Raw genomic sequence first — 27,434 nt, forward strand, 5'->3', positions numbered from 1 at the left:
AATACACTAAAAACCACTGAATTAAACATTTTAAATGGGTAAATTTCTTGGTATGTGAATTATACCTGATTTTTAAAAATTTTTTAATAAAATTTAAAGTTCATTTCACGTGCTTAGTAGCCAAATTTTAACATATTAGACAGTGTAGATACAGAACATGTTTATCATGGCAGGAAGTTCTGTTGGACAGCACTACTCAAGAAGAAACATTTTTGCTTAATTCACTGACTATATTTCACTTTTCAAATCATTCAAATAACCCATAAATAAATTATTGTTATAAGAATTCAAATATTTGGGCTTCCCTGGTGGCGCCGTGGTTAAGAGTCCACCTGCCAATGCAGGGGACATGGGTTCGAGCCCTGGTCTGGGAAGATCCCACATGCCGTGGAGCAACTAAGCCCACGTACCACAACTGCTGAGCTTGTGCTCTGGAGCCCGCGAGCCACAACTACTGAGCCCGTGTGCCACAACTACTGAAGCCCAAGCACCTAGAGCCTGTGCTCCTCAACAAGAGAAGCCACCACAATGAGAAGCCCATACACTGCAACGAAGAGTAGCCCCCGCTCGCCGCAACTAGAGAAAGGCCACGCACAGCAACGAAGACCCAACGCAGCCAAAAAATAAAAATAAATAAATTTTAAAAAAGAGAATTCAAATATTTGAAAACCCCAAATCCCACAGAATATCACCTGTCCCAGTACTTTATCCCCAGGTAAGCACTGTTACCTATTTGCTGTGTATCTTTCTGAATGCTTTTGGTACTTTCACATAGATATGTATATCTATATCTAGTTTTCAGTTGTTACCAATAATGTTTCCATGGTAATCCTGTTAAGTAGCTTAGTTCTTGATTTCTTGGAAATTCTTACGTGTAAGTCCCTTACACTCAGAGTTTTTCTCATCTGTAGGTGATGCTGGGAGCAGAACTCCAAAAGACCAGAAGGTAAGTTGGAATGGGTAAGAGAAGGGTGAGAGATAAGAATATGCAAATGGGAGAAACTTTTGGCCTGACCATTCGGTCAGTTCACTATCAGCATATAATCATTCACCCTGCATAATCAGCCCTATGGGTTGCAGTTCTCTAATAGGTGTTAAAAGAATGCAGAAGTTTCTTAATAGATGCATGCACTGAGTGCTATATGAATGTAGAATTTGGCAGTTAAAATAATCAAGGATAGTTTCCTAAAGCTGATTTCTGAACCAGATTTGGAAGAAAGGGCAGGTTTTGCCTGATAAAGTAACTATAAGCTTCTAAACATAACTCATTCTATTTTGCTTTTTAAAAGACAAGTTCTTATTCTCGAGAACTGGTGCTACATATATACAATGGAGTATTACTCAGCCATAAAAAGAAATGAAATTGAGTTATTTGTAGTGAGGTGGGTGGACCTAGAGTCTGTCATACAGAGTGAAGTAAGTCAGAAAGAGAAAAACAAATACTGTATGCCAACACGTATATATGGAATCTAAAAAAAAAAAAAAGGTTCTGATGAACCTAGGGGCAGGACAGGAATAAAGACGCAGATGTAGAGAATGGACGTGAGGACACAGGGAGGGAGAAGGGTAAACTGGGATGAAGTGAGAGAGTAGCATTGACATATATACACTACCAAATGTAAAACAGATAGCTAGTGGGAAGCAGCTGCATCGCACAGGGAGATCAGCTTGGTGCTTTGTGACCACCTGGTGGGGGGGGATAGGGAGGGTGGGAGGGAGACGCAAGAGGGAGAGGATATGGCGATATATGTATACCTATAGCTGATTCACTTTGTTGTACAGCAGAAACTAGCACAACATTGTAAAGCAATTATATTCCAATAAAGATGTTAAAAAAGAACCGGTGCTACTATTTTAAAACTTGTTTCCCTCATCCCCTTCCTTACAGCTCCGTGAAGCTATGGCTGCCTTAAGAAAGTCAGCTCAAGATGTCCAGAAGTTCATGGATGCTGTCAACAAGAAGAGCAGTTCCCAGGATCTACACAAAGGTTAGAGTCAGGAGGCACCTCGGTATAGGTGCGGGCGTGAAATCCTACAAAGAGATTTCATGGATAACTGGCTTTGTTTTAGCATTTCAGAATCCTTCTCCACCTCTGTTTGGTTCTTTTAACACCACAGATTTTCCTTGCTGTCTGCTTGTCTTTTCACCCCCTGCTGAACAGCTTACGGGATCTTAGTTCCCCAACCAGGTATTGAACCTAGGCCCACGGCAGTGAAAGTGCGGAGTCCTAACCACTGGACCACCAGGGAAGTCCCTTGGCTTAAGTCTTTTGTCTGCTGGTTTTCTACTGTGTGATGGCTTTGTCCAAATACCTTTTTAGCTCCATGCTCATGATTTCTTCTTCCAGATGAAGGTTAAAGAGAAGAGAGTAACTCAAACCCTTAAAAAGAGGTCTGAGGGAAGCTTTGTAGAGTGTGGCTGTTAAGAGATCCCTCCCAGGAAAATGTTTTATAAAATGCTACATGTCATTTAATGAGTGGTAATTAATATTATTAGTAAGGAGTTGGAAATATTTGGTTAAAGTGAGATGGTCTTGAGTTACATGTGAATTTCAATTCAAGTTTTTCCTGTTAGCATAAACAGTTGATTCGGCTGTGTCATATTTCTACCCTTGGCCAACAGAGCGGTAAAAGTGGCTAAGGATCAAAAGATTACCCCACTTGCCCCAGTAACCCAGTACTCACTTTATTTTTCCATTCTTTCCCCAGTCTATGCCATATCTTCTTTATGCTTTCTTCCTAGGAACCTTGAGTCAAATGTCTGGAGAATTAAGTAAAGATGGTGACCTGGTAGTTAGCATGCGCATTCTGGGCAAGAAGAGAACTAAGACGTGGCACAAAGGCACCCTTATTGCCATCCAGACGGTTGGTATGTTCAAGCTAGAGGAAGAACTAATGAAAGACAACCTGCAGGTCTCCAATGCTGATTGCTTCTTTTCCCCATAGCCTTGCCTTTTGTCTCTCACGTAGCAACCAGGATTCACACAGAAACTGATGGTTTTTTAAATTTTTTGTTTATCTTTCCCTTTTACTCAGGGCCAGGAAAGAAGTACAAGGTGAAATTTGACAACAAAGGAAAGAGTCTTCTGTCAGGGAACCATATTGCCTATGATTACCACCCTCCTGCTGACAAGCTGTATGTGGGCAGTCGAGTAGTGGCCAAATACAAAGATGGGAATCAGGTCTGGCTCTACGCTGGCATTGTAGCTGAGACACCAAACGTCAAAAACAAGCTCAGGTACCTGGACAGAGGATTGTAAAGAGAGTGGGAGCCGGGAGCACAGCACCTGCCCTGTTCAAGCCACAGTCCAGATCTCACAATTAGCTTTTGTGTTCTTAGTCCCCAGTGGCCAGAAACTCTTTCTTTTCCATGGAGTCATGTGGATGATTCTTTCTCGCTCCCCCCCCACCCTTTTTTCTCCTTTTCTCAAGGAGAAAACTAGGTAGGGGAGAATAATTCAGATTGATTAATGGTTAGGTGGAATAAAGAATTCATATAGAAGGAAGAAATGGAGACTAAATGTTTTTCAGCAGTGTAGGAATCCGACAGTGTAATAAGAATAAATAGCTTTTGGCAAAGTGGGGATATGTTGGTTAGATTAAGGGAGAATTCTAATATTCTTTTCCATTATGGTTTATCACAAGATATTAAATATAGTTCCTTGTGCCATACAGTAGGACCTTATTGTTTATCCATTCTATATGTAATAGTTTGCATCTGCTAACCTAAGGGAGAATTCTTAACTCTTGGGGTGGGAAGAGAGAATAGTAGGAAGAAAGTAGTGCACCAAACATCTTCCCCTGGAGTGTGTCCTGTTTGTGATCCAGAGGCGTGGAAGCTATGATAGGATAATTTCTGTCGGTCATGTTAAATATCATAACCCCCAATCTTTCTACCATCACTCTTTCCTTACAGGTTTCTCATTTTCTTTGATGATGGCTACGCTTCCTATGTTACACAGTCTGAACTGTATCCCATTTGCCGGCCACGTGAGTGTCCCTCCTTTCTTCCTTAGTTCTATCCATTTCCTCCTCTACCTTGTATTTCTTCTTAAGACAACCAATTAAAAGGCCCTAATGTTTTTGGTGCTTTAGTCTCAAAGAGGATAAGTTTGATTAATGTCCTTTGAGAGTTACAGTTTTATTTGCTCATCTCTAGTGCTGGGTCTTTGCAGCCAAGGAGTCAGACACTAGAAGATGATGACTGACCTTGAGTGGATGCTCATATTGTAGATGTCTTTTGATTTCATTTCTGAGTGATTTAGGTTTGAGAAGATATTACTTCTTTCCTAGTTTCATGCTTAATCTAACATTTGTGTAAATCTGTAGTCTGCATAGTGCTTTCATAGCACTTTCTCATGGTGCTTTCTACAGAAGCTGTATTAGATGGGGGCTTCGTAGTGTCCTCTATACTTGTGACTCTGGCTTGGGAGAGACTCTTAACAGAAGCAACTGTTTTTAATTGCAGAATAGTCAACTAACATGGCTGTGTTTCCACATAACATGGCAGTAAATACATCCAGGGTCCCTTAAAAGCCTGATAGAGCATGAGAAGGAAGGACAGGTTTTTTAAAATCAATTTCATGGTGCCACCTGATTGTTTTTGATTTACCTTTAGACTTACCAAGTTAGCAAGAATTTCCACTTGACTTTTCCTAAGAAGAAACAAACATTTTTATGAAATTAGTGCCTCACCTATGTTTTCATATTGCTTATTTAGTATTTACTTTATTTGAGTGTACATTTACACATTAGGTTCAATACTTTTAGGTGATCTTGGTTTTGCTTCCCTTGAGGTTATGATTTCTTCGTTTATTTTTTCTCTCCTCCCAACCTGAAAAATACCAAACGTCTCCTTGCCAACCATTTTCCCCTATCAAGACATGCCCTACCTGCCCTCTCTCAGCCCTACTTCTTCCTTGGGACAGTGAAAAAGACTTGGGAGGACATAGAAGACATCTCCTGCCGAGACTTCATAGAGGAGTATATCACTGCTTACCCCAACCGCCCCATGGTTTTGCTCAAGAGTGGACAGCTTATCAAGACTGAGTGGGAAGGCACGTGGTGGAAGTCCCGAGTTGAGGAGGTGGACGGCAGCCTAGTCAGGATCCTCTTCCTGGTACTCTTCTTCCCTAGAGTTTTAGAGGCAGGGATTTGGGTGAGATGGGGGAGCATAAGAGGCAATAATGATGATGATTTTGTAGAAATGCCATGGTTTTCCTCTTTCTTACCCTCTTACCTGTTCTTGCTGTTTTGGGTCAAATTTTACTTTATCTCTTTTTTGGTTCCTATATGAGTGGTTATTAAAAATAAATTCCCTGTATTTAATTATGACACTAATCTGCATGACAGTGTTTTTGTTTTTCTCCAGGAGTATCCACAATGCATGTAGGTACAGAGAAGGTGGCTAGTTCTGTTTGCCAGGGTTAGGGCTTTGATAGCATAGTGGGACAAAAAAGAAGGATCAGTGAATTCGAGGTCTCGATGATCTTTCAAGGCCCAGTTTAACTCTTAGATCTTCTATACCTATCCTTTTCTTCTGTCTCATGCCTTTCTTAGAATTATATTTCTTCTCTGAACTATTTCAGCCCTTTGATCCTAAGGCCTTATGATCCTTGTTACACTTCTTATACTCAGTATAAACATCATCTCTCTTATAATTTTTCACACAAGGAATATATGTGTTTTTGTTTGGGGGTTTTTTGTTTGTTTGTTTTTGTTGTTGTTGAATTCCTGATGCCTGTCATGGAGCCTGGCACATAAGTTTATTGAATAGATAGGGAATTCAGGGCTCATCAGGGAGATTTCGCCCAAGGGAGGCACATAGTATATATTCTTCACAAGCGGCGGTGTAGATTCTAGCCTTTAACCCATTCCCCCCGCCACCTTTCCTTCCTCCCAATCCCCCAGGATGACAAAAGATGTGAATGGATCTATCGAGGCTCTACACGGCTGGAGCCCATGTTCAGCATGAAGACATCCTCAGCCTCTGCACTGGAGAAGAAGCAAGGCGGACAGCTCAGGACACGTCCAAATATGGGTATGTCCTGAAAGATACCCTGGGAGAAGGAAGAAATGGACAGACCAGCAAAGGGGTTTATGTACAGCTATATCCTTTGTTTGCCAGGATTACACTACTGACTCATTGAAAACAGGACATGTGCCCTGAATTGTTTCCAGTAGTGGTGATGGATTTGTGATGCTGCCTCCACATGCTATGGCTCTGATTTGTTCTAAAAAGCACATAAAAATCTGAAACAACTGGCTTAGGTTAGGGGTATTGTCGGTAGTAATTACCTCTGTTATCCACGTGAAGATTATATGCTTTGTGTCTTATCTGTGGTCAATTTTTTTAAAGCCCAAACCGGTTTTGTTTTTGTTTTTATATATTCCTGGCATACTTTCTGGTTACTTTTTCCTGACAACATTAGTTGATCGAAGAATGTGTTTTTGAAAAATTTTACTAAAGTATAAGATAATTACTAATGTAAATCGTCTGAGGCAGGAAGATAAAATCCTGTTATTTAAGTAAAAGTCAGCCTGTGCCAATATTCCCACTCATTGGTGTAAATAGTGAGATCTGACAGTCTTAGCACTTAGTCAAAATGTTTCCACTGTTGCTTTTTTAGATTATATAAATTGAGGATTAGATGTGTGCATGAATATAAATGACACAGTTCTCATCTTCTCAATGGTCAGTTTCCTTTTTCCTATAGGTGCTGTGAGGAGCAAAGGTCCCGTGGTCCAGTACACTCAGGATCTGACCAGTACTGGAACCCAGTTCAAGCCAGTGGAGCCCCCTCAGCCTACAGCTCCACCTGCCCCACCTGCCCCACCTGCCCCACCTGGTCCACCTCTGTCCCCCCAGGCAGGTGACAGTGAGTGAGTGCTATTCCTTCTTTTTCGCTGGTTTCTTTCATATTGTATTTTCTGTATCCCTTACTATATGATCTCTAATCTCCTAGAAGCTTGGAAAGCCAGCTTGCCCAATCTCGGAAGCAGGTAGCCAAAAAAAGCACATCCTTCCGGCCAGGATCTGTGGGCTCTGGTCATTCCTCCCCTACATCCCCTGCACTCAGTGAAAATGCCCCTGGTGGGAAACCTGGGATCAGTCAGACACATAGGTGAGAAAATCTCAGGCTCTCTGTTGGGGGTGTTGGCGGTGTGGACTGAGTGGTCACTGTATAGGGAGGTTCCTTGGCCATAAGGGGTCTAGTTAAGATTATGATGGTGAGAAGTTTGAACTTGAAAAGGAAGCTTTAACCTTGGACGTTTCCAGGAAGCAGAATGTAAAAATAATTGAATTAGAAACTAGGCGCCTAAAAATAAAATCACCAGAAAGTAATTTGTTAAGATTGCTTATTGAATATGGTGTCATCATTGGTACAATAGAAAGGGAACTCTGTAGCCTCTTTCCTTGAATCGTGGGAGTCAGTAAGAGCATTTATAGGACACATAGCAGGAAAAACTAGCATTGGTAGAAGACTGGACTCTACTTCCATAAGTCACAGGCAAAAAAAATCTTAGGAAAATATATGCTGTTGAAATAGAGATATTATTAGTCACTGAAGAGTAACCAGAGCATGTCATTGTCCAGGTTTAGTAAGGCAAGGGGAAATTTGACTTTCTTGTATCATCTTTAGCTTTAAGAGGACAGCTATTTGAAAGGTTAGAAAAGTGGTTGAGCCAGCTGATGGACTAAGTGTACACCAGAGAGGTGCTATTGCTTTCTTATCTGAATTCTTGCATCTCATTTGCAGATCACCTTTAGGATCCACAACCTCTGCCCCAGCACCCCCAGCTCCCCCAGCACCCCCAGCCTTCCATGGCATGCTGGAGCGGGCCCCAGCAGAGCCCTCCTACCGCGCCCCCATGGAGAAGCTTTTCTACTTACCTCATGTCTGCAGCTATACTTGTCTGTCTCGAGTCAGACCTATGAGAAATGAGCAGTATCGGGGAAAGAACCCTCTCCTAGTCCCACTACTGTATGACTTCCGGCGGATGACAGCCCGGCGCCGAGTTAACCGCAAAATGGGCTTTCATGTTATCTATAAGACACCCTGTGGCCTCTGCCTTCGGACAATGCAAGAGATTGAGCGCTACCTTTTTGAGACAGGCTGTGACTTCCTTTTCCTGGAGATGTTCTGTTTGGATCCATATGTTCTTGTGGACCGAAAGTTTCAGCCCTATAAGCCTTTTTACTATATTTTGGACATCACCTATGGGAAGGAAGATGTTCCTCTGTCCTGTGTCAATGAGATTGACACAACTCCTCCACCTCAGGTGGCCTACAGCAAGGAACGAATCCCGGGCAAGGGTGTTTTCATTAACACAGACCCTGAATTTCTGGTTCGCTGTGACTGCAAAGATGGGTGCCGGGACAAGTGAGTTGGTTAGGGAGTTGCTGGCCCTGCCTCCAACTTTGTTGTGATTGTCTTTCCACTTCTTTGCCTTATACTGCACTTCTCCTTTCCTCACCTCCCTTTACCTCCTTAGCTGGAGCTCCTGCCGTAAGGCCTCCATGAAAACTATGAGACTGAGAGGCTGGGGCCCCACAGCTTAACCCTGGATGCATGTGTCTTACGTTCGTTTCTCTGATTCTCCTTTTCCTTTGCTTCCCTCCATTATGCTTTCGGTTGCCACTTGTTTTGTTCTCTATCTCTTTATCTTATTCTCACTCTGTCATATTCTGTCTCTAACTTTCTCACTTATATGTATGCAAGAAGAAAAATTTCACTACTTTATCACCATCCTTTTATCAGTAGTAACTTCTTGCCTCTAAAGAAAGTCTCACAGCTGTAGCTGTTGTACCCTTCTATTTTATACAGGTCCAAGTGTGCCTGCCATCAGCTAACTATCCAGGCTACAGCCTGCACCCCAGGCGGCCAAATCAACCCTAATGCTGGCTACCAGTACAAGAGACTAGAAGAGTGTCTGCCCACAGGGTAAGTAGTCAGGGGAAAGTGAAGCACCTCAGAGACTGAATTCTTATTTTTCTGTGCTTGTAACAACCATCAGAATTCTAAAAATTGGAGCCAAAAATAGGATAACTGAAACAGACATTTTATCAATTAAGCCTTAGTTACTGAATTCCCAGCACATGTTTCTTCCTTGAGCTTTCCTTGAAATGAATACATATAATGATTGAATAGTATCTAGCAATTTTCTGATGCAGTAAAAGATAGCCTTGATTTCAGAGCTGTACGATTATTCTAACAGATTGTGGTTTACTCTGGTAAGCGAGATGTGTTCAGAGAGGAGACCTGATTATATAGGACTTTGTAAATCAGAATAAAAATTAGAGTCAAATTCATGATATGATGGGAAGCTGTTAGGGAATTTTTAAGCAGGCAAATGATGTGATCTGCCTTTTAAAGATTACTCTGACTTCTCTATGAAAAATAAGTCTTTAGGGCAGCAAAAGTAGAATTTGGTAGACCAATTAGATACTTTCAGGAACATAGGTAAGAAGTGGTGGTTGCTGGGGCTTGTACTAGAATGAAGGTGGCAGTAGAGATGAAAGCGGGTACACTTGGGGATGCACTTGGAGGTAGAGCTGCAGAACTTCATAGATTGCGGAATGGGAGGGAAAGAACAGATCAAGGACAAGTCCTAAATTTTATACTTGAGCAACTAAGTGGATGCTGGTGCTTTTTACCGAGATGGAAGACTAGAGCTAGAGTTGCAGGTCTGAGTAAAATTCATCTTCTGTTCTGGCCATGTTAAGTCTGAGATGCCTGTTAGGCAACCCAAGTGGAAATGTCAAGAAGGCATTGAGGACTTCCCTGGTGGCGCAGTGGTTAAGAATCCGGCTGCCAGTGCAGGGGACACAGGTTTGAGCCCTGCTCCAGGAAGATCCCACATGCCGCAGAGCAACCAAGCCCATGCGCCACAACTACTGAGCCAGCGCTCTAGAGCCCGCGAGCCACAACTGCTGAGCCCATGTGCCACACCTACTGAAACCCACGAGCCTAGAGCCTGTGCTCAGCAACAAGAGAAGCCACCACAATGAGAAGCCCACGCACCGCAAAAAAGAGTAGCCCCCACTTGCTGCAACTAGAGAAAGCCTGCATGCAACAATGAAGACCCAACGCAGCCAAAAAATAAATTTATTTATTTATTTATTTATTTATTTATTTTAAGAGAAAAAGGCATTGAGACTTCTGAAGAGAAGTGTAAGGATTGGGCATAAAGAATTGGGAGTCATCAGCTCAGGAGTGATAGTTAAAGCCTGGACGAGTTCATCTAGAGAGAATATTGATAATAGAAAAGAGAAGGGGCCCAGAGTAAGCCCTGGGCTCTCCAACTAGAAATTGAGCAGAGGAGGTGGAGCCAGCATGTGAGATTGAGAAGGACAGGTCAGGGAAAGAGGAGGACAGTGAAAAAAGTGGGATATAATGTGGTAAGCTGGGTGTATATGAATATGTGAACTAATTAGCCTAGTACTCAAGATACATAATTAACAGAGAGGACGAAAAAGGAAAGAATCATCAGTGAAATAATGCAGATGTTTTCCCATAATGGAAGGGACTGTGTTTCCAAAGTGAAAAGGCCAATCAGGTCCTAGCATAACGGATGAAAATAGATCCGCACTAAAACACATGATAAAATGTGATCATTGTGTCCACAGAACACTGAGGACAAAAAGAAAATACTAAAACCTCCTAGAGAAGAGAAAGAGACCACAAAAGAAACAAGAATTCAAAAAAAAGAAAAGAGGGCTTCCCTGGTGGTGCAGTGGTTGAGAGTCCACCTGCCGATGCGGGGGACACGGGTTCGTGCCCCGGTCTGGGAAGATCCCACATGCCGCGGAGCGGCTGGGCCCGTGAGCCATGGCTGCTGAGCCTGCACATCTGGAGCCTGTGCTCTGCAATGGGAGAGGCCACAACAGTGAGAGGCCCGCGTACCACAAAAAAAAAAAAAGAAAAAAGAAAAGAATTCATAGTGACTTCGGCCTTCTCAAAATAACATTGGAAGCTAGATGGCAATTAAGGAATCTGTTCAGAATTCTAAGGAAAATTATTTCTAACCTAGAGTTCTAAACCCAGGAAAACTATCAGTTGTTGGTTAAAGTAGGCTAAAGCCTTTTTTTTTTTTTTTTATTTTTTTATTTGGTTTTGGCTGCGTCGGGTCTTCGTTGCTGCACACAGGCTTTCTCTAGTGTGGCGAGCGGGGGCTACTCTTCATTGTGTTGCGCAGGCTTCACTTGTTGCAGAGCGCGGGCTCTACACATGCGGGCTTCAATAGTTGCAGCACGCAGGCTCAGTAGTTGTGGCACGTGGGCCCTAGAGCGCGTAGGCTTCGGTAGTTGGGGTGCGCGGGCTCTAGGGCTCATGGGCTTCAGTAGTTGTGGCACACAGGCTCAATAATTGTGGCTTGTGGGCTCTAGAGCGCAGGCTCAGTAGTTGTGGCACACGGGCTTAGTTGCTCCGTGGCATGTGGGATCTTCCCGGACCGGGGATCAAACCCTTGTCTCCTGCATTGGCAGGCAGATTGTTAACCACTGTGCCACCAGGGGAGTCCCTAAAGACATTTTTTAGACATGAAATACCTCAAAATTTTCCATTATTTTCCCTCTCAGAAAATTACTGGAAATGTTTACTAAAATGGGGGGAAAAGACAAGAGAGAAGAAGGCATATACTGATCCAGGAAACAGGCTCCAGCTTAAAAGAGGAGTGAGGGGAATCCCACATGATAGTGAAGTCAAGGGGGCTTCCAGGCTGACAGCTGTGCACCAGATGTAGAAAACAGCCAGTGTCCTAGCAGGTCAGATTTGGCTGCAGGAGAGACTTTTGGGAAAGGGGGTTTGATAGAAAACCTGATGGTTTTGAGTATCTTCAGAGATTGAGACTACTGGGGAAATCAGGACATAAATTTGAGCTGAGTGCATATTGAAAACTAAGCAAAGGAAAAGACACCTGTTAGCTTTAGCTGCATTGTATCATTTATGTTTTAATTATAAACAAAAAAAATTGAATCTTGTAACAACATTTAGATTTGATAATGCTCAGTAGTAGGTGCCTGTTCATTATGTCTTTTTTACATGTTTGAAATGTTTCATAAGAATATTTTCAAATAACCACAGATATGTCACTCCCCTGCTTAAAACTCTTTAAAAGCTTTCCACTGCACTTTGGATATTATTCTAACTCTAAATCTTGGATCACAAGACAATGTACTATCTGGCCCCTTCCTATCTCTCTACTTCCAAAACTGTTCCAACCACACTGATATTCTTCAGTGCCTGGATCCAGTTCACCCAGTGTTTGCCAGCCTACCTCAAGAGGCTTTGTATGTACTGTGCCCTCTTCTTGGCATCCTTCCACTGTTGTTTGCGTGATTATCTTCTTTAACCTTGAACTCTCAGCTTTAATCTCATCTCCTCAGAGAGACCTTTCCTGGTCACTCTAAAACTAGGTCATTTTCACTCCCTTAATTCTCTCATTGAGAGTGTGTCCTTTAGTATCTGTGACAACTTTATTTTATTTGTTGACTTGTTTTTGTTCTCTTTTCCGTTAGAAGGTAATCTCCATGAGGGCAGAAACCTTGTATCTCTTGCTCCCCATTGTATCACCAGCAGCTAATTTACCCAGTGCATGGCACATAGTAACCATTAAAATTTTGTTGAATGAATGAATGAATGATACTCAGTATAGCTACTCTGAAAATCTCATGTGTTGGTGATTAGACCTGAGTTCAAATCCTGGCCTTGTTGCTTCCAAGCTGATCCTATTTTATCAGCTGTAAACAGAGGATATGAGCGCTAAATTACTTCCCAACCCCGGTGGGGTTTTAAGGGACCTAACAAAGATGTTTCGTTTCTTTTTTTCTTTTTAAGATTTATTTATTTTCATTTATTTTTGGCTGCGTCGGGTCTTAGTTGCAGCGCATGGGCTCTTTGTAGGAGCACATGGACTTCTCTCTAGTTGTGGCGTGCAGGGTTTTTTTCTTTCTCTAGTTGTGGCACACAGGCTCCAGGGCGCGTGGGCTCTGTAGTTGGTGGCACACGAGCTCTAGTTGAGGTGCACGAGCTCAGTAGTTGTGGCGTGCAGGCTTAGTTGCCCTGCAGCATGTGGGATCTTAGTTCCCTAACCAGGGATCGAACCCGCGTCCCCTGCATTGTAAGGTGGATTCTTAACCACTGGACCACCAGGGAAGTCCCTTAAATATCTTTATGTATCTGTTTCTACAAATTGACTTATTTTAATGGCTCACAGTTTGCTTAGCTTTTCTCCAGTTGTTAGGCATTCTGTTATTCACTGTTACTATCTGTAGTGCTATAAATATCTGTATCAGTCACTTTTCCCCCTTCTGAGTTATTTCTTTGGGCTATATTCCTAAATGAATCAAAGAGCATAGACAGTTCAGTAAGTTTGCTCATTTAGATCATTACCTGATAAATGATGACACCTTAAAAATTATACAAGTTCTGTGGATGTAATGGATGCTCTAGTGATCGTGTTATGATTGATTTTATTGTGATCTCCTCCCAGAGTTTATGAGTGTAACAAAGGCTGCAAATGTGACCCAAACATGTGCACAAACCGGTTGGTGCAGCATGGACTGCAGGTTCGACTGCAGCTCTTCAAGACCCAGAACAAGGGCTGGGGTATCCGCTGCTTGGATGACATTGCCAAAGGCTCCTTTGTCTGTATTTATGCAGGTTGGTGATGAAATGAAAGGGTTGCTTTCTGGAGTTTAGGACATGGTGGGACATTGAATCATAGACAAGTTGAACTTAAGAATGCTTAACATGTGAACTGGGGGAAAGGGGAAGCCAGGATTTTCTTCTATAAAGAACATGAGTGATGTGCCTGTCTGGGTGGATCAAGAAGGGACAAAAGTGCTTCAGGAGGACGAGAACAAAAAGGGATGAAGGGGTGGGATAGGGAGAGCAGGAGGGAGGGAGACACAAGAGGGAGGAGATACGGGGACATATGTATATGTATAACTGATTCACTTTGTTATAAAGCAGAAACTAACACACCATTGTAAAGCAATTATACTCCAATAAAGATGTTAAAAAAAAAAGGGGGGGGATGAAATTGTGGACATGATGGTTCAGCAGAGAGACATGATAGTAGAGTCCAGTGTGTCATTTTTTCGCACATTACTCCACCCAGAGATTTAGCATAACTGAAGAACTCTCTTTTGGTAAACAAAGAGGAAGAATGGGATGGCAGAAAGGGCAAGATTTAAAACTATAGTAAGTTCCCCTTACTCTCATAGTTAAGACGCTAAGAAGGAGGTATCATCAAAGAGAAATGAGACACCATAAATGGAGGTGATTTGACTCTCTTTGCTGGTGGGCTGGATATTGATGGAATGAACTTTATTCTTTCTAAAAGCACCTCATAACCCTGGAAGGCCTTTCTCTTCATTCCCAGGCAAAATCCTGACAGATGACTTTGCCGACAAGGAGGGCCTGGAAATGGGTGATGAGTATTTTGCCAATCTGGACCATATCGAGAGCGTGGAGAACTTCAAGGAAGGATATGAGAGTGATGTCCCCTGTTCCTCTGACAGCAGTGGTGTAGACTTGAAGGACCAGGAGGATGGCAACAGCGGTACAGAGGACCCCGAGGAGTCCAATGACGATAGCTCAGATGATAACTTCTGTAAGGACGAGGACTTCAGCACCAGCTCGGTGTGGCGCAGCTATGCTACCCGGCGGCAGACCCGGGGCCAGAAGGAGAATGGATTGTCTGAGATGCCTTCCAAGGACTCTCGCCCCCCAGACCTTGGGCCCCCACGTGTTCCTGTCCCTCCATCGATCCCTGTAGGTGGCTGCAATCCACCTTCCTCTGAAGAGACACCCAAGAACAAAGTGGCCTCATGGTTGAGCTGCAATAGTGTCAGTGAAAGTGGCTTTGCTGACTCTGACAGCCGTTCATCCTTCAAAACTAGTGAAGGTGGGGAAGGTCACCCTGGGGGAGGCAGAGGGGAGGCTGAGAAGGCTTCCACCTCAGGGCTGGGCTTCAAGGATGAGGGAGACATCAAGCAGCCCAAGAAAGAGGTAAGCAGTGGCAGGAAACTCTTGAGAATTGTGGCTTTTGTATAACTTTTTTGTGGTAACAAACAATGTGGTCTCACCATGAGTCTTTTTTTTTTTTTTTTTTTTTTTTTTTGGCCGTGCCACGTGGCTTGCGGGATCTTAGTTCCCTGACCAGATATCAAACCTGTGCCCCCTGCAGTGGAAGCATGGAGTTCTAACCACTGGACTGCCAGGGAATTCCCTCATGAGTCTTCACATGCAGATTATTTACTTGATGGATATTTCTGTGGCAAATCTGATTAACCTACCCCTAATACATTCCTAGTGTTGGTTTAAAGAACCAAATTATTTTAAAATCAGCCTGCTGGGGGGAAAGTATCTGATTTATTCCAAAGTGAAGGGTTTATAAGTAATTTTTTTAATTGCTATTTCAAGTTATCTACATCATTGCTTTCTTTTATTATAGTAGAATGATCTTACAAGAATTGATCTTACATGTATTTTTAATGATGTTGAAACTTAGCACATTACAGGTGGTGAACTGTCCCTTGTCCTCGTAAGATTCTGCCCATGGGGTTTTCCATGTACATTTTTTAATGCCCTATTGTTGGGAAGGGTTAAAGACCCCTCCCAGGGGGGGCTTCCTGATGAGAATGATTGTTACTCTTAACTTGCAGAGTAATTTCTTGACACACACTCCACTTTAGATAGTGTACCTGTTACTGGCTAATGTCTTTGGAGGTCATTTGAGGTGAAGTCTGTAATCGTTGGATTTGTTATCCAGGACCATGAAAACAGTTAACCCTTCACTTGCTCTCTTTTCCAGGACCCTGATGACCGAAACAAGATGTCAGTGTAAGTGCCTCTCTCTTTGACCTTTTTCCAAGTCTACCTTCTCTAATGCCTACAGAAGTAGCCTAAGAAACAGCCAGTAACCTGACCCCTCTCATGTCTTCCTCTCCCATCAGAGTTACTGAAAGCTCTCGAAATTATGGTTACAATCCTTCTCCCGTGAAGACTGAAGGACTTCGCCGCCCACCAAGTAAGACGAGCATGCATCAGAGCCGACGACTCATGGCCTCTGCTCAGTCAAACCCTGACGTAAGTGACCTTTCTCAAGCTGTACCTTACCCAGCTTTCTGTTTTATTCAGAGTCTGAGTAAAGGAACATGCTCGCCTCATCAAGTCTGTCACCATAATTACTGTTACATATCTTATTTCTCTGGCCTTGACTTCCTGCCTCATTTTCCTTCACCCAGCATCTAATCTTGCTATAGTCTGAGCCCCTTCCTGCGTAACCATAGGTAAACGCAGGGATTCAAAAGGGCCCTCTCCATTTACCCTTATTCCTTCTTTTCACCCTTCCACTTCCCCAGGACATCCTGACACTGTCCAGCAGCACAGAAAGTGAGGGGGAAAGTGGGACCAGCCGAAAGCCCACTGCTGGTCAGACTTCAGCCACAGCCGTTGACAGTGATGATATCCAGACCATCTCCTCTGGCTCTGAAGGGGATGACTTTGAGGACAAGAAGAACATGTCTGGTAGTCTGGAAGAATTTGGGGGGTAGTAGGAAAGAACCAGTTGGAGGGAAAATTCAGATCCTGAGAGTTGAAGCATCTCTGGGAGGGCTCCCTGACTCCCAGCTAAACTGTTAACATCAATGTTTGACACATCCCTTCCCTGTCTTCTTTCCAGTTCCCTACTCTTTTCCCTTGGCCCCTTTATCCAGCAGATCTAATCCTGCTTCAAAAAAATGTCACCTAGGCTCTTTGCCTCAGAGTCCCAGCTTATTGGTATTCCTGAGCTGCCCTGGGTGGGATAAAAATGGAAGTAGAATGTCCAGTCATGAGGTAGGATAGGCCTAACCCCATTCTTCCTGTCCAGGTCCAACGAAGCGCCAAGTGGCAGTAAAATCAACCCGGGGTTTTGCTCTTAAATCAACCCATGGGATTGCCATTAAATCAACCAACATGGCATCCGTGGAAAAGGGGGAGAGTGCACCTGTTCGTAAGAACACACGCCAATTCTTCGATGGGGAGGAGTCTTGCTACATCATCGATGCCAAGCTTGAAGGCAACCTGGGCCGCTACCTCAATGTGAGACCCCTTTCCCTCACCTGTATGTGCTGATTATCCCATGGTCCTCACATTTCTAGTTCTTTTAACACAACTATATAAACCCACCTTTTCTTGTTATAAATTCTTGATCTCAAAGGATCTTTCAAAACTTCTCTGTTGTGATGGGGAGGATCAAATGGCATTGTTTTCATCCAACTCTCACTCACCCCACAAAGCCAGAGTCTGTTTCCTTAGTTCTTATTTGAATCTGTCCTTAACCCTATAGCACAGCTGCACCCCCAACCTGTTTGTCCAGAATGTCTTCGTGGATACTCATGATCTTCGCTTCCCGTGGGTGGCCTTCTTTGCCAGCAAGTAAGAGGGAGTCAGGAAAGGGGATGGTTGGGTAGGAAAAGAAGCCCAAGGTTGGGGAGGGGCAAGGACTACAGAAATTTGAAGGGCCGCTCCTCCATCTGTGATCCAGCGCCACCTGCATGCTCAGTCACCCCAGGTGCCTGGGTTATCTGCTGTTTCACCACACTCCTTCCTTTTCTTCCTCTTCAGGAGAATCCGGGCTGGGACAGAACTCACCTGGGACTACAACTACGAGGTGGGCAGCGTGGAGGGCAAGAAGCTGCTTTGCTGCTGTGGGGCCATCGAATGCAGAGGGCGTCTTCTTTAGAGGACAGCCTTCTTCCTAACCTTCCGAACCCTTCCTGAGCTGCCCTTTCCTCAGGAACTGGGTCTTCCTGACTGTTGAATTCTGACCCCCAAGTCTCTAGTCTGGCTACTCCCCCAGCTCCTAGCAGATAGAAATGGGGGTTCTGGATCAGGAGATCCCTTCCACTGTGGTGCTAGCAGGCAGGGCCCCTCCCCCACCTCCTGAGGCATAGAGGTGGGAGAGGTCACCACTCTAACCTGGGCCTGACATCCCTTCAGTCCTCCTGTTGCTCACCCCTCCCATCCTACATTTGTTCACGTGTTCATGCTTCTAACAGACTTTATTCCTAGAATGAGGGCTGTGTATTTTATTATCCCTGGTTTGTATTGTTTCTTGAAAGTCTTTTAACAAGATGTTAAAACTAAGATTGTGATTTGATTTCTCTCCCTCGGCTCCCAATTCTGGGTCTTTTGATGAGAGAGCTGTTTTCCCCCCATCCTTCCCAGTGGGCAGCTGTCATTAATCTTGACCTTTCTCTACTTTTGCTTTTTCTTACTTGCCATCTGAAATTTTTCAATGTTACGTAACGGTGAGGAAGGCATGAGGAAGACTACCTTAGTTTATTTAGTTGATCCTTCTCAGTTCTTAAGAGTCTCAAACACTTGTTGCCGTGTTTTACTTAATCTTTAATATATTTTAATTAAAAAAACCATTAACAGTACGTTTTGGTCTGAAGTGGTCCCTCTGCTGAAACGCCAGGCGCTAGCTGTAATTCTGGCTTTAAAACCAAAACCCCAAATGTTTAATAAATAAAAATTAGAACTAGTTGCCATTCTACTCCAAACCAGCTAGCCTAGGGAAAGAGGCCAGAGAAAGGAGGCAGTAAGATCTTGGACCTGTGACTACAGGGACAGCTGGCAGAGAAGTAACAAAAGACTGTCTGAGCAGTCCCCATTGTGGCCCCCACTTTTTGGCAGAGGTAGGATAAGAGTCATGTGCACCCTCCTACACTCAATTCATTTGTATCTTAGGGAAAAAGTTAAAAGCTCAGCTTTGGTTTCTGGTCCAAGTTAGGGAGATTAGAAAGGTGAGCCTTGGTCCAACTTTGGCAGAATGAGGCCCACGGGTGGGACAGTAAGGCACGACCCTGGCTCTGGAGGTCGGGGAGTCAAAGGCAGGCAGACAGGGCCAGATTCTGAAGAATAAGGAATGTGAGTTGTGACCCCCACCCCCGGAGCTGAGGAAAGGTCTCGAAAGCAATAGAAAGGACAACTTGGAAAGTAGGGAGGAAAATGAGACCATCCCCCACTCTTGTAACAAGGATATAACCAACCTCCCCTTCCCTGGGGATAGGCTGGTTAGAATTTGGTTTAAAGGCAACTGGGTGAAAAAGCAGCAGGGGTGGGGGCACAGAGAAGAACACCCTCCTCTCGCTTTCTCCTTTCTCCCAGAGCTTCAAGTGACCCTGTGGGGAGAGTGGGGTAGTTCCTTGGCTTTATGCATTAATCTGAGGGGCAGCAGGGACAACGGTTCAGTCATTCTTACGATGGTTGTTATTGAGAATGGGGTGGCCGTTGGCTAGGGGCCGGCTCTTTGCTCCTCCCCCAGCTGCAGCCTCCTCCCCCTCTGAGCTCTCTGTTTCTTCCCGGTCACTGCGTTCATCTTCTACCAGCTGTGGAAAGGGATGAGAAGGGTTACGAACCCCGAAGGACTGCCTCTCTCCGTAGGCTTTTTCCAGCTACACCCAGGGCCCCACCGTAGTTTTTAGAGGGTTGCTGATACGGGAAGGGAATTTGGGCAGTACTAGAGTTGAGGGGAGTAGGGCCTACACAATGGGGACAGAAGCTTCACCTTTCCAGTTATGAACTTGTGGGCCATGCGCAAAATGAGGTAGGCCCAGAAGATATGCAGCAGCTGTAGCACTCCCATCATGAAATTGAAGAAATAATAGCCAAAGAAGGCAGGATAGAGCTCCAGTGGGTACACCAGGGTGCAGTGCAGGATCCTTGGGATGAAAAGGGAGAGACAAGAACTGTGAACACAGAAAAGGGGTTAAGATGGAGGATTGAAAATGTGGGTACGGAGCAGGGAGACTCCTGATTTCTTGAAAACAGGAGTACAGTGTGGCCTCCTACTCACCAGAAGGGCAGGATGACCAGTCGGGTGATGATAAAGACAATGGCGAAGACGATGAAGATGTTGTTGCAGGTGTTTTTCCATCCCGCATAGTTAAACATCTTGGCTGACTGTGTAGATAGCCCCCATCCATCATGAGCTCCCTACTCTCCCGTATACGTTCATATGTATGCCCCAGTTACCACACTGGCTCTGTGCCCCCAGCTCCCTGATCCCAGGCACATCCACCTCCCCACCACCACTACCCCCCCACCCCCACCCCGCCGAAAATGGATAGAGGGACAGAAGAACCTGCACCAGGGCCTCTAGGCTTGAAGAAATGCCCAGAAATCCTGACCTCTAGCAGGTAGTCAGAAGAGTCATGCAGAGCCATGATAAGAGTCCCTGCTCGGACGTAACTGGCAAACCAGGAGAAGCTAATGAGGATGATGGTGGCCACGTGGTGGATGATCTGTTCCTTGAAATCCTGTAGAAAAGATGCAGCCTCCAGAGGACCTTTTCCTGGTCCCTAGCCTCCATTCTTCCTCCCCTTCACCTTTAATTCCACTTATCCCACAACTCCATCCAAAGCACCCAGAAGTCAAAGGGGAGGCTATTCATCCCAGGGCTTCATTTTGGCTCCTAGGCTTAATGGCACAGCCCCTTGACCCACCTTTCGCTTGACATCAGAAGCAATGCTGAAGAGCAGGGACCAGTAGAAAGACAGTTCAATCATGTAGTACCAATACTGGGAAGGGATCATGCTCTGGGGGAGGGGAGAGAGAAGAGGAAGGTAAGGGACCCCAGAGCAACTGGACTCAAGGGTCTCACCTCTCCAAACCCAGCCCTCCCAGAACCTGAGGTTATGTTTAGCACCATGACTCCAGTCCTTTCTGTCACATATTCCGAGATCGTCTCTTCACAAGAATGTGTATGTCCTAATCCTATCCTACACTGGTTCTCTTAATCACCCCATGTAAGGAATCAGGACCCATCTCGTACCTGTATGGGATATCCCTCCCAAACTTTCCTCATGTCATAGAACCAGGGTTTCTGCAGAGAGATGGTGAGAGGTTAAAGGAGGAGGGACCCAAATTCTGTGGCCTCATCCCACCTTGCCAGAGAATCTACTCCCACCTCCCAGTAATCCCCACTCACGTCTACAATGACAGCCATGCCGGCAATGAAAGCAATCAGGTAAAATGTGAATCTCCAGCTGGAAGAGGAAGCAGAAATAGCTAGGAGAGTGGGCTGGGAGAATGGCACAGCCCTCCAACCACCCCCAAGTACCTCCCTCCAGATAGCCTCTCACGGACATTAATAACCGAATTTCCCTCCTCAGCTGGGTATAATCTCCCTGCATACAGCTATGACCCACCCCTCCCGCCAAAATACATCAGACCTTCCTCTGCTGCCCAGTTTCTCTTGCTCCAACCTCCCCTACCTTGCTTCTCGGAACTTCTTGAGGAGACTGGGCCGGTCCTGGTTGCGGCGGCGGCGGAACCAGCGTTCTACCTGGCGGCCAGAGAGCCCGCTCTGCCGTGACAGCAGCTCTACCTCTGCCTGAGTGTAGTGAAGAAGCCCATTACACTCCGCTTCAGAACTCAGCAGCACCCCACCCTCTGCCAGTAATGACCCAAGTTGGCCCCACTGCCCTCCCATCTCTTCCGCCACCAGAGCTGGCATTCCAACCCTATCTCCTCCTCACTCCCCACCAGAACTCTTAACGCCCAGAACAGGGTCTGCAGCTCATACCTGTTTGGGCTGTTTGCCACTGGTCAGGTAGAAATGCTCCAAAGTGGGGTTGAGAGGTGCCCGCAGCCGAGTTTTCTCTTTTACATTCAGGAGGGCAGCCAGTGGTGTAGCCACGTAACTGGGAAAGGGATATGAGTGAGGACCGTCTGGCTCTCTTGAAGCACCTCAGTCTCCTGGTGGCCCCTAAGCTAGGGGGCTGGCGGGGCGGGACTGCAAGCTCAGACAACTTTATCCTGGGCCTCAGTTTCCCGGCAACCCCCTCTCTGGCTGCCTTGGGTTGCCCATAGCTGACAAAGCTGCCTGTGTTCACTAGCGACCAGGCGGGTGGAGGGTGAGAACAAATAACCATTGAAGGAAAGGGCCTGGGGGTGCTGAGCCCTCAGAAAGACAATGCTGCCTTCAGTGGGGGGCACACAGTAGGCAGGGACCTGGGTGGTGAGAACACCAGAGTCCAGGACCAATTAAACAGCAAGAGACAAACTTGCAGTACAAGAAACTGTGTGGCTGGCAGCCAGGGAAGGCATAGGGGTATGTTGGTATGCTCACAGCTCAAAGAAGTATCGAATGATGAGGAAGAGCAAGGCCAGGGGTAGTGTGATATAGAGGTCTGAGGCTTTGGCGTAGACACGTCCATCTCGGTCTTCTAGATCAGCCCAGGTTAAGTTCACAGGGAGCCACAGCCGTTCCCACCAGAAGTAGTCATATAAGGTCTGGAGCATCCTGAGTGCGGAAGGGGAAGGTAGAGGGCATCAAAGCAGGCAGCAGTGTAAGAAGAGACAGATGAAAATTTTCACAGTGTTAACACAAAGAGCAGGGGCAAAGACTCAAGCCCTGGGTTTTGGTCCTGGCCATGTGGACAAATCAGTTTCCCCATCTGAAATATGGTGGCTTTCCAGTTCTAACATTTACCATGCACATCAACCAAAGGTGATGCTAACACCCCATAGAAGTCCTGATTCCCTAGACTTAAGAATCTTGGGGTCTCTCCAGACTTTTGCTATCCTCAAGTGGAGGACAGGCAGGATCTGGCCCTAGAAGCTGTAACCAACAATCTTAACTAAAGTCAGAGGCATCCTCCCTTCCCCGCACTCTCCAGCCTCCCCCTAGTGCCCCCAAGCAACCCATAACTGGAAGCTTCCTTGCCAGGGAAGCCCAAGAAAGGATTGCAGGGTTGGGGCAAACCCTTCCTCCTCCTTCCCTATAAGCCACTGAGGCAGCAGGTCCTAGGGAAAATTAAGAGGCCTGAGTAAAGCAAAATTATGCTCCCAAAGAATGCTGAGCTCCAGGACAACCAATGGACATCAAAATATTGCACACAAGATTAATACCCCATGCCAAGCCATCCAGTTCCTAAATATAAGGCAGAAGAACCCTATATGAAGCCTATCCTCAGAAACAAAATGAAGACAAGGCTTCAGGGAGTCAGGGATTGGGGGACAGAGAGTCGAGACAGCAGACTAAGACATCTGGTAGAATTAGGAGCTATTTCTTATTAAGGCTCATTTAGAAAATAAAATACTAGTCTGCGTGGGGAACACCCATCACAAATACCCTCAGCTAGGAAAGAGCTGCTGCTTTCCCGCACCTCCCCCCTTTCCTCCACTGAAAGAGAAAGGATCTACGGGGTGTTAGTGACTACTTGAATACCCGAATGAAGAAGGGAATGATCTGGGGCCCAAGCAGGGACAGCAGCTGCTTGGAGCTGAGAGAAGCAGCAAGATGATCCTGAAGAGACAATGATGCTGGGACCACCCAACACCTGGCAGTCCTGGGACTCAGCAGTGAACCCAGTAGGATGACAAGGGCAAATCTGCCAGGTTCCCGACCCCTCGTCCTCCCAGGAGGGAGGCTCGGTGGGTGGTATCCAGGCTGGCCTTGAGACTAAAAGCTGACACAGAAGGAAGGTAGTCCCCTCCCAGCCAGGGAGGAAAGAGTTGGGAGATTGTTCTCTGCTGTGAACTGGAGACCAAATGGTGCCGCTCTACGGCTGAAGGCTGATCATATCACAGCTGAGCTGGGCTGCTCCTCCGAAGGCTCCACCCCCACCCACCACAGAAGCACTTGCGAAATCCCTCTCAGCCTGTCACGGGTCTGTATTCCAGCTCAAGGACTTTACCCTCTTGTCCCCACTCCTGGTCACTGCTCTCCCAGAGGTCAGCACTGACAGTAAAGGAGCTTCAGCTCCACCTGCCCCCAGCAAAACACACACACACACACACACACACATTCCAGGCCTCAGCTCCTGAGGGTCCTGCCCCTTCCCCCTCCACCTCAGCCAGAAGAAATACTTAATTAGTTAAAGAGATGGAAGCCTTTTGAACTGAACAAAATTAAAACACAATTATCCACAGCAGAACTCTCCCCACGCAACCAGGCGCGCACACACACACTTTTTTCCTGGAGAGAAGTTGTAGAAAATTTAGTAGAGAAGGGACAAGGCAGAATGCCTAGATGTGGTGGCACACCTCTGGCTCTTTCCAACTTTTTTGCTTAGCTTGATTGGAGGTGAGGAAATAGACCTGACCCAGTCACCTCACTGCTATACCTCTTGGAGCCCAACTTCTCCTCCATTGAAGTTTAAAGCCAAGGGCACTGTCAGGCCTAGAAATTGGGTCCCATCCCTGACCCGGTTTCCGGTCAGTGGAAACCGGCAGGGAAGTTTCTCTTGTCACAGATATTTTGAGGATTAAAGATTCAGAGGGCTGGCTGGGGTCCTGGAGGGTATGAGTGGAGCCTCTCTCCCTGATTCATGCGGTCCAGGAATGTCTTCTGCCAGTCTGATCCCTACAAAGAAGGTGAGGAGCTGGGGAAGTAGGCAGAGGGTCAGAGAGAGGTCAAGGGCAAGCGCCTGGACAAGATCTCAACCCCAGGACAAGACAGCACCTGTCCCCTTCCTGCTCCAAGCAGGGAGAGTGGAAGATGGTGTGAGCAGCAGCGCATGATGTGTCAGGAGTTCAGAGAGGCAGATTCTGAACTAGGGCTCTCTCACACCTGGGTTTTAGGCTTTCTGTAACCATAGCCCTCCCTTGCCGCCCAGCACTTCCATTAGCAGAGGAGCAACTGCCCCAGCCCTGCCCGTCACCCCCCAGGGCCTAGCCCAGCAGGGAGAGGCACCAGATTCAGCAGGGTCAGGACTTCTGACTCCATGTGAGGGGGAAGGGAGGACAACAGGGGCTCCCAGCCGGCCTCATTTACACTTCCCCACAGAACCAATCAGTCTGCTCCCAGTGGCATCCCTGGCACACCCAGCCAAGTAAAGGGATCCCACAAACAAAAAGCTGGGTCAAGAAAAGGGGATGTTCCCTCAGGATAGGGAGACAACCCTGCTTTTCTGGGTCACGTTACTTAATCTCCTGGTGGAGAAAATCACACCTATAAATATTTTTCCACTTATAGAATTTACTCCCACACACACATGACAAGACAATAGTGTGTGTGTGTATGTGTCTCTGTCTCTCTCTCTCTCACAGACACACATCCTGCCCCAGAGACCCAGACACCACTTTCTGAGGCACAGGCTGGAGAGGGGCCAGCAGAGCGGGGATTTTGTGGGCACTGGATTACCAGCAACTTGAACAGGGCTCCGCCCAGCCCCCAACTTTTGCCCCAACTCTGACTGACCTGTCCCAGACCCTCACCGATGGATGAAAAGGGGTAGAAAGTCCCCATGGGGGCTTGTAGACCCAGCTGGCTAGGAGGGCAGAAGTTTGAGTCTGGGACGAAGGGATCTCACAGACTCAATGGGATAACGGTCCCAGCAGCTCTCAGTTTGGAGGAATAATTGAGGAAAATATAACAGGATCAGTAAGTAAGGGAAGAGAGAGTGACAAAGAGAGGGTCCCACAGACTCCCAGCTTCCACTGAAGCCTGAGGGACTACAAAAAAGAAGTGGAAGAGGACCTGAATAGTCCTCCTTGTTGAAAACTTTTTCAGGGAGCAACAGCAGGTCATGAACTAGAAGGCAGTGAGCAATGGATGAAGCCAAGAAGAGGTGTGTCATTGCTCCAGGCTGCAGTATAGGTCCCAAAATTTTCATTTTTCTGGGCTGCCCCACCAGAGGCCCCAACACACCCAAATACTGCATGAGACTACAGCCTCCATGGGCAGGTGGAAGAGGAAGATGGGGGGGCGGGAGGGGGTGTGTGCAGAAGGCACAGTAAAGGATCAGCCAGCCTGTGGCCAGTGACAGGGGAAAGTGGAAGCCCTCCTTCCCAGGGGGAAAGCTGGCCAGAGGCCCCAGTGAAGGGAGTGGATTGTGGGGTATCACGGCAGACAAGAAACTCTCTCTCTTCAGAACAGAGGGTGTGCTGATCACTGTATGGTTAGGGCCAAGCCCAGCGGGAGGAGGCTGCAGACAAGTCCTTACCCTTAGGAGTCCCATCACAAGCACTGTCAGCCACCCACATCGGGCCCAGTCACCTCGACTCTGGTACGGGACAGCAACCCTTCCAACACGGATGTGGGAGGGACTGATCGCCTGCTGGAAGCCTTCCCTGATTCAATTCTCTGGAAAGAGGGGCTCAATCCATTGCTCAGGATCCTCAGAACCCCCTGCTTCCTGGACCTGTCTACTCAGGTGACAGACCAGATTTTGATGTCAAGAACCTGGCTTGGGAAGTGAACCCCTAAGCTGAGGCCAAAGACTATAATCACACACATGCAATTAACCTACTCTCCAGAGAGCCTCCGGGCCAAAAATTAGCCAGGAGCTGAGGCCCAGAAAGCCAGTTTCACCAGCAGCTCCCCCCGACCGCAGCCCCACACACCCCATAACGGTACAAGAGCCTTAGCCTTGGGGGGCCGGGACAGACACTCAGAGCCGCACCTTCCTGTTTCCCGTTAAGCACATGGACGCTCTGACCTCCCTCCCGGAGTGGGCACAGTGAACGGGTAAGAAAAAGCAAGACCCTCCACTGTCCTCCCACTCTACAGCCACGGGACCCTCCGGGCCAGGGGCCACGACGCGGGCCCGCAGCCAGGCAGGGGGCTCTCATGCAAGTGGTCACCGGAGCTGCCTACTCCCCGACAAAGGGGCGCCTGGGGCTCGGCTGTCCGCGAGCAGCCCCGCGTCCCCACCTCCCGGCCCCTACCTGTTGCCCAGGAGGGCTCCTCCGGGCTCGGGGCGGCGCGCCGGGGGACGCCCAGGCGCACGGCCAGCCTCTCCTCGGACGGCGCTGGGGGCCCGGCCGCTCCCGCGAGGCGCTCCGGCCCGCCCTCCCCCAGGCCCGCCGCCATGAGCGCACCCGGCAGAGGCCCCGAGCCAGCTGCGGCGCCCCGCGCCCGGGCCCCTCTCCCCTCCTCGGCCCGCTGCCTTCGCCGCCGGCCCTGTCCGTGGAGCCGCGTCCTCGCGGGACCCCAGTTCTCCCAACTTTTCCGCGCCGCGTCCCGCCCCACCCCTGCGCGCGGCGCCTCGGGCTCCCGGGAGGCCGTCCCGACTCACTCGGCGGCGGCGGCAGCGGCGTCGCGGAGCTGGCCGGGCCGGGAGCCGCTGCTCCGTCTCTCCTCTCGTCCGAGCTCCGGGCCCCCTCCGGACTGGCTCCGCTCACTCCTCTCCTCCCCCTTCCGCCCGCCCGCCCGCCTGCCCGCCTGCGAGCTCCCTCCCTCCTCCCCCTTCCGCCCGCCCGCCTGCCCGCCCGCTCCCTCCCTCTCTCTCCTCCTCCCGCCTCCCGCCGAGCTCAGCCGAGCTGAGAGCGAGCCCAGGCAGCCCGGGAAAGAAAGGCCGCGAGCAACACAGGAGCCGGGAGACTGGGCGTGGGCCTGCGGCCCGGCGACTAAACGGGAAAGGAGGGCGGGCGGCGGGACCGGGGCCTCGGCGCTGGGCAGCCGCGCCCAGCCCCCGCCACCTGCCA

At 47.3% G+C, this 27,434-nt stretch overlaps 2 protein-coding genes across 5 annotated transcripts in view; one reads left to right on the forward strand and one right to left on the reverse strand.

The window, feature by feature from the left end:
* SETDB1 (SET domain bifurcated histone lysine methyltransferase 1) overlaps positions 1-18,134 on the forward strand; it is a gene marked incomplete at its 5' end in the record, with an annotated part of 28,326 nt that extends 10,192 nt beyond the window's left edge. The window contains 19 exons of one of the 4 annotated variants that reach the window (XM_079697293.1): positions 912-946; positions 1,889-1,988; positions 2,744-2,869; positions 3,037-3,238; positions 3,917-3,990; positions 4,929-5,119; positions 5,911-6,040; positions 6,717-6,882; positions 6,966-7,124; positions 7,761-8,384; positions 8,829-8,945; positions 13,495-13,664; positions 14,389-15,017; positions 15,823-15,851; positions 15,965-16,097; positions 16,373-16,538; positions 16,882-17,093; positions 17,341-17,429; positions 17,619-18,134. In XM_079697293.1, coding sequence (XP_079553419.1) covers positions 912-946; positions 1,889-1,988; positions 2,744-2,869; positions 3,037-3,238; positions 3,917-3,990; positions 4,929-5,119; positions 5,911-6,040; positions 6,717-6,882; positions 6,966-7,124; positions 7,761-8,384; positions 8,829-8,945; positions 13,495-13,664; positions 14,389-15,017; positions 15,823-15,851; positions 15,965-16,097; positions 16,373-16,538; positions 16,882-17,093; positions 17,341-17,429; positions 17,619-17,736 — 3,470 coding nt within the window. In that variant the 3' untranslated portion in view covers positions 17,737-18,134. The remainder of the gene's footprint in view (positions 1-911; positions 947-1,888; positions 1,989-2,743; positions 2,870-3,036; positions 3,239-3,916; positions 3,991-4,928; positions 5,120-5,910; positions 6,041-6,716; positions 6,883-6,965; positions 7,125-7,760; positions 8,385-8,828; positions 8,946-13,494; positions 13,665-14,388; positions 15,018-15,822; positions 15,852-15,964; positions 16,098-16,372; positions 16,539-16,881; positions 17,094-17,340; positions 17,430-17,618) is intronic. The other 3 variants (XM_079697295.1, XM_079697294.1, XM_079697296.1) reach the window with 3 other exon arrangements.
* A 249-nt stretch (positions 18,135-18,383) lies between these two features.
* Positions 18,384-22,335, reverse strand: CERS2 (ceramide synthase 2). The gene is made up of 10 exons (XM_079697631.1): positions 22,132-22,335; positions 21,586-21,703; positions 21,275-21,393; positions 20,989-21,046; positions 20,833-20,883; positions 20,504-20,596; positions 20,189-20,317; positions 19,855-19,961; positions 19,567-19,720; positions 18,384-19,387 (listed from the first exon to the last, which is right to left on the reverse strand). The coding sequence occupies exons 1-10, from the start codon at positions 22,302-22,304 to the stop codon at positions 19,247-19,249; spliced, it is 1,143 nt and encodes a 380-aa protein (XP_079553757.1). The 5' UTR covers positions 22,305-22,335; the 3' UTR covers positions 18,384-19,246.
* Between the last annotated feature and the right edge of the window lie 5,099 nt (positions 22,336-27,434).

Source organism: Hyperoodon ampullatus (assembly GCF_949752795.1).
Source record: "Hyperoodon ampullatus genome assembly, chromosome: 2".
Classification (NCBI taxonomy): Eukaryota; Metazoa; Chordata; class Mammalia; order Artiodactyla; family Ziphiidae; genus Hyperoodon; species Hyperoodon ampullatus.

Excerpts from the sequence above, each read along its gene's own strand:
- CERS2 (XM_079697631.1), bottom strand. The coding sequence starts at position 22,304 with ATGCTCCAGACCTTATATGACTACTTCTGGTGGGAACGGCTGTGGCTC. Across the intron at positions 19,962-20,188 it reads CTTCTGACTACCTGCTAGAG|TCAGCCAAGATGTTTAACTA; the intron begins GTCAGGATTTCT and ends CTATCTACACAG. Across the intron at positions 19,388-19,566 it reads ACAAGTTCATAACTGGAAAG|CTGGTAGAAGATGAACGCAG; the intron begins GTGAAGCTTCTG and ends CCCTTTCCACAG.